The 12,450-nt window shown below is 40.1% G+C and overlaps 2 protein-coding genes across 2 annotated transcripts in view; both read right to left on the bottom strand.

The window, feature by feature from the left end:
* Positions 1 to 260: 260 nt before the first annotated feature.
* Positions 261 to 3,181, bottom strand: LOC101739569 (cell death-inducing p53-target protein 1). Its single transcript, XM_062676341.1, has one exon. It carries the CDS (start codon positions 1,369 to 1,371, stop codon positions 625 to 627), a length of 747 nt encoding a protein of 248 aa, XP_062532325.1. The 5' UTR covers positions 1,372 to 3,181; the 3' UTR covers positions 261 to 624.
* Positions 1,494 to 12,450, bottom strand: part of LOC101745646 (uncharacterized) — a 42,406-nt gene continuing 31,449 nt past the window's right edge. The window contains exons 6-10 of the mRNA XM_004922068.5: positions 8,149 to 8,319; positions 7,625 to 7,757; positions 6,036 to 6,227; positions 5,376 to 5,514; positions 1,494 to 3,892 (exon numbers count right to left, since the gene is read on the bottom strand). Coding sequence (XP_004922125.1) covers positions 3,753 to 3,892; positions 5,376 to 5,514; positions 6,036 to 6,227; positions 7,625 to 7,757; positions 8,149 to 8,319 — 775 coding nt within the window. The 3' untranslated portion in view covers positions 1,494 to 3,752. The remainder of the gene's footprint in view (positions 3,893 to 5,375; positions 5,515 to 6,035; positions 6,228 to 7,624; positions 7,758 to 8,148; positions 8,320 to 12,450) is intronic.

Raw genomic sequence — 12,450 nt, 5'->3', positions numbered from 1 at the left:
CCCTCGCTTCGCTTCGGAAACATTAAAACACACATGAAACCAAAAAAAAAAAAAAAAAAAAAATAGCCTATGTTCATCAGGGACAATGTCGGCTTCTAATGGAAAAAGAATTTTTCAAATCGGTCCAGTAGTTTCGGAGCCTATTCGAAACAAACAAACAAACAAATCTTTCCTCTTTATAATATTAGTATAGATTTTTAGACGCTTATTTTGCAACTGTGAAAAAGTCCGGTCGTCTTCAAATACATAGACTTATTTGGTTTGTTTTATTATCTAAAAAGAGACTAACTAATATCAAATAATTGTTCCAAATACCTCAATAGAAAAAGGGGACTATTTAAAAATATGATAAAATATTTGATAAGTTATCAATAACTTATCATTTACAGATTAGATTGTTTTCAATTCAATGAACAAAGAGCCAACTCATTAATCTAATATATTCCAGAAAATTCTTAAATTTTATATATACCTTTGTTCAAAATACGATACAGTTTTTGTGAAATAAAATTAAAAAGGTAAAAATTCCAAAGAAAAATTATGGAAATTTGTTTGGAAAAATTATCCTTAATTCGAAGGCAATACGTACTAAGATTTAGTCCATTGTTTAAGTCGAGCACAGCTTTAACTGACTCTGCACAAAACGTCATACATTTTCAGCGCAACTTCTGTGCCGCCAAAGCCGATGTAACACGTCTTGTGACTTGGGTGCACTTTACCGGGGGTCACGGATAGCTGGTACCTTGCTCTGCCAACATACAAGGTCTCTCCTGACGCCGTTCTTCCTCCGAGCACTGCTCCAGGAGGTACGCTGCCGTTAGACGCTGACACCCACCGCAGGTCCTCCGGTCTGGCGCACAGAACCTCAATATTTTGAACGGGAATCTCTTTACCGTTGTACATAATTGAGGCCGCGTTGTGCCTCACGGACAGTTTTCCAGGTATCATGTCCCCCATGTGCCAAGCTCTGATGACCCATAAGGGACTTCCGTCCCAGCCTTCATGTCCACCAACAACGGCGCGACCAGTGAGCGAGGACGCGGTAGTGGCGGTGGTCGCGACCCAATCGTACTCTCCAGGATGGTCGACTACGCTAACTTGATCCACATTAGAAGATTCTCCGTGGTAAATGTAATTGGTTATGTACGTTGGCTGACCTTGATCCGGGGCTCCAGACATTGGTGGCATCGGCACTGGTACTGGGACCATAACAGTCCCGGGAACGTAGTAAGGGTACGGGTGGTGTGGATTAGGAGGAACGTAAGGTCCCGGTGGAGGAGGATGCGCCCCTGGGTGTGGAGGGGGGTGAGGCCAGTGAGGGGCAGGCGGGGGTGGGTAGTAAGGCGGAGGCCCTCCGGAATATTGACTCATTTTGCGCGAATTATCACAAAACACTGAGGACTTATCGAAATAGACCACTTTATATTTGCCATTTCATTTATCTTATCAGTATATTATCAGCCGTGAGTCAGGTGCAATAATACCAAGAATCATTGATGTCAATATCATTTACTCGAAACAAATAGAATAATCCAATAAATGTATACAACAAATAAGTAAATAATTAAAACATAACATGCAAATTTTTGTACAAATACCATAGTTATTATAACTGATAATTTATTAAATATTTAACTACCTAATCAAGGTGTATGAACAATAGACAAGTTCTAAGTTATGTATGACTCATGCAAAATGAAAATGCGCAACATATTAAAATATTATGAAATATACATGACAGATTATGAATTAGAGACGGCACTATGTTCTTCTATGGCGATTTTAATGACATTAGATCGTCGTAACTTAGAAGGAATAGCTTAAAAACATTGACAATTTCAATTTTGAGCACTCTAAGTGCACCGCTACAAATATGTAGTATATTTCACAAAATATCCTACTTTTAACTTTCACTTATTTTTATTTAAATTTAATTCCACGAAGTAAGAATTCGAAAATTTAACTTCACAATGATGAATTACCAAAAATATTTATAATCCGATATCGGTATTAAAAACACGATAAAATATATATTTTCTCCTACTTACGCCGAACGTTCGCTTTTCCTCCCGCTGTACAGGAAAGAAAGTCTAACTTTTCCTCCCGCTGTACAGGGAAGAAAGTGTAACTTTTCCTCCCTGGGTACTGACAAGTGCGCATGCGCGTTAGTGTCTACGTCTGCTCTCACGCACCTAAAATTCTGCGCCATTGTTGTGCTCGGCTAATTTGCAATATTGTGTTTAGTGTAATGTACTATAAAAGGAAATTGAATTATTATCCCACTTTTTTTTTAATTATTGGTTATCATTAAAATCCTAATCGAATTTTGTCTATGTCCATCCACAAACTACTACTACCGCATCGTTAAAAATGGCACGGCACATTCCGGTATCCACAAACGTATGCAAGATTTCTGAAAACCTTTGTCTCGAAATTAAACTGTTATATGGTTCTTGTTATAAGTTCACGTTTATATGAGAGCTACCTCTATACATTATTTTCTTGCCATAATATTTTTATTAGCGTTAACATCGATAATCTACCTTTGCCTAATCTCAATCGAGCGATGTTTAAACAGAACGAGTAGGTATAGTGTATAAACAGTATAGTCACTACAGTGCAACCTCGATATAATAAATCGGAAGGAAGTAAGTAAATAATCGTTATATTAAGTAATTGGGTAAACTGAGGTTTGTTATACTACTTGTCTACTATTTGTTATAATAACGCGGTAAAAAAAAACTAGTTTTATTCACCTCAACATTACGTACTCATCTTGTTATAGCGAACAACTTCTATTAATAAACGATACCACATTTTTATCAAATTACTGTATGTATTTTCTATTAAAAAACAATTAGATAGTAATTAGACAATTTTTCTCAAACCTGTCGAGACTGATTCACACGGGTCATATTGGTGGGAACATTAAAGGCTTTGCGTTAACAAAATTCGTTAATTAGAGGTATTTACATTTTTTCGATAGTTGAAAATTGGTTATAAAGGGGTTGTGCGCAAGAAATCTTCGCAATGTAAATGTACATTTTACATTGACTCTTATGGACAATTCGAGGGGATAACGAAGAATTTGTTAAATCGAGGACGTCGTTATATTGAGGTTCGTTATATTAAGATTGCACTGTATTGATATTACTCGCGTATGATGATGGGAATATACCGTAGACGCCAGACGTCTTATGTCCCACATGAATCAATTATGACTTCTTCAGAGTTTTACGTATTTTTATCCAAGCCTAAATCCAGAATAAACTGTGCAACTTTCCTTAGACATATATCTTTGTCCAGGCCTAAATCCAGAATAAACTGTGCAACTTTGCTTGGACAAATTTTACTTAGCTCCTCAGGGCAAATATTATGCTATACTAAGACTGATTCAGCAGTAACGGCTTTGTTTGTTTTTCTACCTAAGCTGATGGTCTTGAGAGACTATATCAACGTCACCAGGCAAAGCAGGCTTAGTAGAGGTTTATCCTAAGTCCAACAGACTGGTACAGCAGTATCGCCTATGTATAGGTACGATTAAAGACATATTATCTTTAGGAGTCGAGGTGTCGGGCAAACATCAATAGCACCTATTATTGTTGTTATAACAAACCCTTTTAATGCGAACACTTATCGAGTAAACAAATTAATTCATATATCAAACTTCATTTAAATATCGATAGATTATATACATCGTGTTGTATTTAAATCCTTATTCTAAATATTTAATTTGATAATTTATTGTAAAACTATGTAAGTACAACGGCTCTGAACACGCATCGATTGCCATCCATTAACGCCGGCCACACGAAAGATTTGATGAGGTCAGAGCGTCTGTCCTTTAGCTCTCCCGCCGAAAACCTTACATGCTTCTCTGGGTTCATTAACACTGAAAATTGAAAAATTATAACATAATAAGTGTTTATTACGTCTTTTGTCATTTTCATTTTTTGTCATGTGTCATTGAGTATTTTAATACAGTCAATACCATTTCTTTTTATCATTTGATCTGACATCATCAACATTCTCCTGCCCTTCTCCCAGTCACCTGGGGTAGGCGCAACATGTTTTCTCCTTCCATACTCCTCTATCATATACCATTTCTTCGCTCCCTCCCCGCTTACACATATCATATTACACGCAATCCATTAATTTTTTCTTAGATCTACTTCTTCCTCTAAAGCCTTCCACATTCATAGTTAAAACTCTCTTAATAACCTCATTGTCATTTCGTCTTATCACTTGTCCATACCGTCCCAAACTGAGAGTGTTGCTAGCACTGGCCCTAGCAAGAACTGTGCTTCGCAGAATCTACCACCGCATCGGAAACGCGATCCACTGAGAAGATCCGGCGAGAAAATCAGTGGGCTGTGTCTATGGTTTAATTTACTCGTCGAGCCCTACGTCGCAAGCGACGAGATCGAAGAGGACGCTGACCGGTGCTTGAGGTACCTAAAAGCACCGTTAATGAATCGGGTGGATCCGTAATGACGTGCTTAGGGTAACGTCGACTGTTTACCATTCGGTCCAAAGGATCGGGAAAAGGGTGACAGCTGGTCTTACACTTGAGGTTCGACTGCGTGCCTCAAAGCGGGTGAAAAAATTCAGCCTTTATAGTCTCCGGTGGATGTCACTTAGCATCAGACCGTGAACTGATTCCCCTATCTTTTTTTATTTATTGCGTTGTATACGAAATCCTTGTCCCGTCTGGTGTTAACTGACCAGAGTAAATTACCGGACTTGAGTATAAGTTATTCGGCTGTTCCATCTTTCAAAGTCACGACTACTTCACGGCACAAATAGGCAAGGCGGTTTCATCAACCAGGAATGACTTATAAATACCCTACCCTACAAATAATAGGTAATTGTTACCTCGATATAATAACATACACGTATAGCAAAATAATAAATTATGTTCTGCAAAATCTAGAAAAACGCACCTAAGTAGCAATTAATTTCGTGTTTTTCATCCTGTTGATACTAGTCAGGCTATCGGGAGTGAAGTTATAAGATTATCTATTTGTTACAGTTTCATTGGCCCTTGATGCGAGTGAAAATTTTCAAGTTAACCCAACGACTTGTAGCTGAAAAACATGACGTTAAAAAAATCCGTTACCACAAACAAATCTTTGGTCAGGAGGAAATCACCGGACTTCCGCCCTTCACTGGGGATGGAGGGCGGGGCATGTCAGAGTCGAACTGACTAAAACCTCCTGTTGCTCAACAACCAACGTCCAAAGCTCGCATGAGACAGAACTCATGAAAAGGCAAAGGGGGGACGTGAAGCGGTTAGTGCGGAGCACATCTCTCCCATCACCCTCAACAAACCTAGCTAATAAAAGAGTGTTCATAATAATAATAAAATATTTTACCAGGAGTGAAGTCGGTGTCGATTCTAAGTGGTGGTGAGTGCAAGCTGATGGTCCAAGCTGCGCGCGTGGCGGCCGCGACCAGCGCGTGTAGAGCCGCGCATGAGGCCAGGCAAGGGTACTCCCGGAGAGTATTCAGCACCTACAATATCACGAAATACGTTTTTAGTTTATACAGGGTGTACTAAATAAACCTTTTTTTTTATTGCTTAGATGGGTGGACCAGCTCACAGTCCACCTGGTGTGGTTACTGGAGCCCATAGGCATCTACAACGTAAATGCGCCAACCACCTTGAGATATGTTCTAAGGTCTCAGTATAGATAGATTGAAAGATTAATGGTGGCCTGAAGGCCTTTCCAGTTTCACCAGGTCAGGTGGGCGAGCAAAGGCTCAGCCAGGAGGGGTGGGATTTGCTAACAACTGCCCGAGCGCTTCCGAAGGAGACCTAACAACTCAAGAGCAATTGCTTCGCGAATGAATCAACTACCGGATCGGAATCGCGACCCGCCTAGAAGATCCGGCGAGAAACTCAGCGAGCTAATGCATGGGTTAGGTTGCACGTCGACCTCTTTGTCGAGTTCGACGAGTACGGTTACCGGGGTCCCTAAGCCTGCTCCTAGTGTTAGAGCTGAAAGCGTAAGTAATAAATCTATTCTTCTGACCTGATTCACAACCGTTCTCTCGGCATCACCGAGAGGGAAGCTGTGAGCTGTTTCCTGTAGCATCCGTGTCGCTGCAACAATAAGCCGCGAGACCGTGGCTTCGTTGGCTTTAGTCTCTTCGTTCACTCCGAGTAGAGCCTTCACTTCGGACAAGCGACGATCACGAAGACTTATTACTGCTCGGAAAGAGAGCTGAGGATTGAAATTATTTTGTCACTATAATTATTTATTTATTTATAAAATTAAGTACTGGTATGTAAGCCAGTTACAGGCATGTACAGCAATCTCTTATAACACACTATGACATGTTACAGCAATTTTACAAACGGCGGAAAAATAGGCTAAATTTAAATGTTAACAGTACGACAAAAATAATAATTGAAAATAACACGAAAACAAGAGTTAACTACTTAACATTCTCTCATCAATTATAAACAAAGGAACTTGGATACTAGTTTGTTTTTGAGACCAGAGCACGTGTCGTTAAAAATGTCGATGCCGTCAATTAATGCACATGTTTGGTTATATTCACTACAAATCTTTGATAAAGGGGAATGTATAGTTTTTTACTGGTGGTAGGACCTATTGTGAGTCCGCGCGGGTAGGTACCACCGCCCTTGCCTATTTCTGCCGTGAAGCAGTAATGCGTTTCGGTTTGAAGGGTGGGGCAGCCGTTGTAACTATACTGAGACCTTACAACTTATATCTCAAGGTGGGTGGCGCATTTACGTTGTAGATGTCTATGGGCTCCAGTAACCACTTAACATCAGGTGGGCTGTGAGCTCGTCCACCCATCTAAGCAATAAAAAAAATAAAAAAAACTAAGGTTTGTTCTACTTGCGGTGTTATCGGCACAAATGACGTTTTGATAGTTTCTGATAGACTAGTCGACTTAAGTGCAGACCAAGACAACCACGGATATGTTTGTTATATTATATAGACGGGTAAATGAGCTCACGGCCCATAGGCAGAAATAGGCGGAATGATAGTGCCTGTCCTCCAAGATTCACAATACAGGGCGTATTGTGTATTATCAGTAGTAGCGAAGTGATTAGGTAAATTATAATTTATACGGATTTGATTTTTATTAAACTATGTAATTCCTTCATAATGGAAATCATTACAAAAAATTATGTCTGCCGGTGGTGTTCGAACACCGACACAGTCGAATCGCTCTAGATATATGAGGGGAAATATACCCTTAGGTCACGACGATTTCTCTGTAAAGTTCTCTCTCAATAATTACATTAAACTATTTCATATCATCATACCATGATCATTGCAATATCATAGTTCTTTTTGCTTATTGTTTTGGAAAGAATAAACCAAATAACAATTTTATTTGCCTTGACATTTTAATTTCAATTTTTATGTCGTAATTGGTTAATGTTTTAGGTTTTAGAAATTGAAATTGACTGTTTACACGCGTAATTTTAATCACGTTAATATAATTGATAACTTGTCATTGATTAAGAACTTTTTCGTCGGTGATTAGCTCTAAAAGTAGGAAGCGAAGTTTGGGTGAAAAGAGTTCACGGATTCCAAATGTGAATATCAACCTTATTCTAAACAGATAAAATTGAGCTTACAACAACAACAGAGAAGACGATCTTGTACTTCAAGTGCGGCGTCGGTCGCAGTGGCTCCAGCGCCGCCAATGCCGGGAGCGCCTCTGCTGCGGCCCGCGCCCACACTGACGCATACTCAGAAACCAATTTGCTCCTGAAATGTTCATTTATATTGTTACGCCGGTAAGAGTAACGCCATCTATCGTCGAATAGGAGAAACAAATTTCAAAGGATCTAGAAACATCGAGAAGTACTTTTACTGGTGGTAGGACCACCTGTGAGTCCCCACGGGTAGGTCCCACCACCCTACCTATTTCTGCCGTGAAGCAGTAATGCGTTTCGGGTTGAAAAGTGGGCAGCCGTTGTAACTATACTTGAGACCTTAGAACTTATATCTCAAGGTGGGTGGCGCATTTACGCTGTAGACGTCTATAGGCTCCAGTAACCACCACTTAACACCAAGTGGGTTGTGAGCTCGTTCACCCGTCTAAGCAATAAAAAAAATTTAAAAAAATCTAAGTCGTAAAGTAATCGGGTTTAATTACCTATCCGGATGCTGATGTGAGTCGTCACTGTCGGAATGATATCCATCGCTGGCAGAGTCCGTCGGTGACCGAGGCACGACCGACTGTCCTCCTGTAGCTTCTGCTTCGGACATTTGACTGAGGACGGCTGCACAACCCCGGGAGTAGCTCATAAGCACACCCGCTACCGGTCTGAAAGTTAAATTATTGATAAATTGGACTGTTAATATTTTCCTAATAGAAGATATTTATATTAGTCTAGTCAACAAGTCCAAAAACGTGAAAAATAGAGATAAAGATTCTAAGAATATGAACGATAACTCATTGCATTCGGAAACACCTCTAGAAAAATGTTTTTGTAGGATTTTGGAGCAGGTAAAAAATTGCAATTGTTATTAAAAAAATACGATAAAAAAAAATGAAATTTAATTTTTCGTTAATAGCTCGAAAAATATTAATAATTATTTTTTTGCTTAGATGGGTGGACGAGCTCACAGCCCACCTGGTGTTAAGTGGTTACTGGAGCCCATAGACATCTACAACGTAAAATGTGCCACGCACCTTGAGATATAGTTCTAAGGTCTAAGTATAGTCACAACGGCTGCCCCACCCTTCAAACCGAAACGCATTACTGAACAAAATAGGCAGGGCGGTGGTACCTACCCGCGCGGACTCGCAAGAGGTCCTACCACCAGTGATAATATTTGAGGAATTTAGAAAAAAGCTCGTTAAAGAGGAGGAAATTTTCGATACAGAAATCCGTACCCCCGGAACTCTATCTCTATTATTTATAATTATAAATTGGACATTGAAAATAGGGCTCCGCGCGGCTGCTACGGAATACGCGCGCCACCACTAAAAACAGTTCATCAGATAAAAAAAAAATTATAACATAATATGTCATTATATAATTACTAGTGGTAGGACCTCTTGTGAGTCCGCACGGGTAGGTACCACCGCCCTGCCTATTTTTTTTTCAGTAATGCGTTTCGGTTTGAAGGGTGGGGCAGCCGTTGTAACTATACTGAGACTTTAGAAATCATATCACAATGTGGGTGGCGGCATTTACGTTGTAGATATCTATGGGCTCCGGTAACCACTTAGCACGAGGTGGGCTGTGAGCCTATGGTAGACACCACCATGGAATACCTCCTGTAATGCTCTGAAGCGGATTCGGTCTCAATCTAGGAAAAGGTATTTTACAGACGTCGCCCTATACACGTCGATTTTCCATTGGAGGAATTTTTGCATATATTACTTAGGTATTGACAAAATATGTCGTGTTGGCTTGTCAGATTTTATATCGGCCACACATTTCGTGAGTGCAATTTCAAGAATATTTTTTTTTATCATAAGTTTTTTTTTTGCTTAAATGGGTGGAGGAGCCCACAGCCCACCTGTTAAGTGGTTACTGGACCCCATAGACATCTACAATGTAAATGCGCCACCCACCTTGAGATATAAGTTCTAAGGTCTCAGTATAGTTACAACGGCTGCCCCACCCTTCAAACCGAAACGCATAACTGCTTCACGGTAGAAATAGGCGGGGTTGCGGTACCTACCCGTGCTGACTCACAAGAGGTCCTACCACCAGTAAACAAGACAGTAAATAAGACAGCAAAACAGTAAATAAGAGTATGAAAAGCCCCCTCGAACTGCAATAAGCCCATTTATACCCAGCATCCGATAGCCTTAATAAACCATCAATACTAAATACAAATTATTTTGTTCGTCACACATCAATTAAATGATTGCACGTATTGAAATTATCAACGAATAATTAAAACTAAATTGTATTAACTCCAACTACAGCTTCTTTTTTTTTATTTAATTTACCAATTACTCTTCGCATCGTAAATTTTAATCTTGTTTATAATAAAACATAACAATGCAACATCGAAAGCATGACAAATCGTTCGATGATAATTACACAATACGATTAATCGGATATTAAAATTATTTTATTGATAAATTTTGTTTCAGTCTCTTTCAACGACTTGTTATTCGAATGGAATCTTGTTCGTAAGTTTTAAACCTCTTACAATTTTTTTTCATTCTACGCCTCAGATGAGAGAGAGAGATGATTGATAGTTTTAACTGGATTAACACATACATAGCGGGAATTATTTTTTTAATAGAACAACTTAGATATAATATATTTATCTCTTTCCTACACTGAATCAAATTAAAGTTATACCCTCCACACGACATAGAAGTCTAGGTGTTCCATAGCAAGAGAGAAAAAGACAAGACAAATCTACATTTAACGGATTTAGTGACCTACACATTTCAAAGTAGATTTAGGCATTCTTAAAAGCACGTTTATTTGGTTAGTGATTTGAGAGCGCGGTAAGCTATTGACGTAATATGTAATGATAGACTCTCTGGAGCCCTAACCACTGGTGCCTTGTGTCGTAGACACCGCCATCAGCGACAATCTATTTTTATGTAGTGTTTTTTATCTTCTTTTTAAATATTGTAAAAATTAATAATAATAATATTTTGCTATTATATATTTTTATTGCCCTTGTATGCAGACGAGCATACGGCCCTTCTGATGGTGAGTGGTTACCGTCGCCCGTGGACTTCAGCAATGCCAGGGGCAGAACCAGGCCGCTGCCTACCGCTTGATACTATCCACAAGCCTCGTTTGAAGAAGGACATGTCATAGCGCTCGGGAAACACCGCGGAGGGGAGCTCATTCCAAAGCCGGATGGTACGTGGCAAAAAAGTTCTCTGGAAACGCACTGTGAATGAACGCAGTGGCTCCAGGTAGTAGGTAGGTGCGATAGTAAAAACGAGATAATGGAATCATCTCAAATAATTCCTCAGAGCACTCCCCATGGAACGATTTTTCAGAACGATTAAAATAATTGATAACGTCCTCAGATTTTCATTTTTTTTTTTATAATTTTTTTTTGTTTTATTTGTTGCCTTTGTAGGCAGACGAGCATACGGCCCACCTGATGGTAAGTGGTCACCGTCGCTCATGGACGTCAGCAATGCCAGGGGCAGAGCCAAGCCGCTGCCTACCATAAAGAACTCTCCGCAAGCCTAATTAGTTAAGTTTATTAAGTTTGGTTACGTCACACGCCGCAATGTAAGTGAAAGCTCGATTTCCAGTCGCAGTCGATCGGTTGCACAACATATATTTGATATGCCGATACAAGACGCATCATAACTTCATCAGTCATAATACACGCATCGTTTATTTCAATTTGTGACAAGTTAAAAACCGCGTTCCATAATTTATTGATTTGTAGTCACGACCTGCCTGTCTTCTTTGTTGGATGCTTAAACTACTTTCTTTTTCCAGTAACCGTACTCGTCGAACTCGACAAAGAGGTCGACGTGCAACCTAGCCCATGCATCTGCCCGCTGAGTTTCTCGCCGGATCTTCTCAGCGGGTCGCGTTTCCGATCCGGTAGTAGATTCATTCGCGAAGCAATTGCTCTTGAGTTGTTAGGTCTCCTTCGGAGGCGCTCGGGCAGCTGTTAGCAAATCCCACCCCTCCTGGCTGAGCCTTTGCTCGCCCACCTGTCCTGGTGAAACTGGAAAGGCCTTCGGGCCACCAGTAATCTCTCAATCATAAAAAAAAAAAAATACTTTCTTTTTATTTTCTACCAGTGAGACCCAATCTCGTTCATTTGCGACCATCGGTAAACTATTAACCATTTCGATTGTCTAGTAATTAGTGTTGGCGACAACTGTACCTGATCATCTCTGTGGGAGATATTTCGTAATTTACGTTTGGATGTTCTTGTCTTTTATTTATTGCATAGATGGGTGGACGAGCTCACAGCCCATCTGGTGTTAAGTGGTTACCGGAGTTCATAGACATCTATAACGTAAATGTCGCCACCCACCTTGAGAGATGAGTTCTAAGGTCTCAGACAATCTCAGTATAGTTACAGCGGCTGCCCCGCCCTTCAAATCGAAACGCATTACTGCTTCACGGCAGAAATAGGCAGAGCGGTGGTACCTACCCGTGTGGACTCACAAGAGGTCCTACCACCAGTGTAGGTTCTACCACCAGTAGAGGTCCTACCACCAGTCTCTTACCTTTAAGCGCAAGATATCTGACAGACACCTGAATCTCACTAACAATATTTTCAAGATTATTTTCAAGAGTATTTACCAGTTCCGAACAATAGCATTCGTACTGGTAAACTTACATACACTGTTAACAATAAATTCGTAATTACTGATGAGAGTGTGAGTGTGTGAGACTTGTGAGTCCGCACTGGTAGGTGCCCTGCCTATTTCTGCCTTGAAACAGTAATGTGTTTCGGTTTCAAGGGTAGAGCAGCCGTCGCGCTGTAA

This window comes from Bombyx mori, chromosome 26 (assembly GCF_030269925.1).
Source record: "Bombyx mori chromosome 26, ASM3026992v2".
In the NCBI taxonomy this organism is placed as follows: domain Eukaryota; kingdom Metazoa; phylum Arthropoda; class Insecta; order Lepidoptera; family Bombycidae; genus Bombyx; species Bombyx mori.
The sequence above is the reverse complement of the archived record's forward strand: the minus strand, read 5'-3'. Positions and strand labels throughout refer to the sequence as shown.

Coding starts and splice junctions, on each gene's coding strand:
- LOC101739569 (XM_062676341.1), bottom strand. CDS start 1,371: ATGAGTCAATATTCCGGAGGGCCTCCGCCTTACTACCCACCCCCGCCT.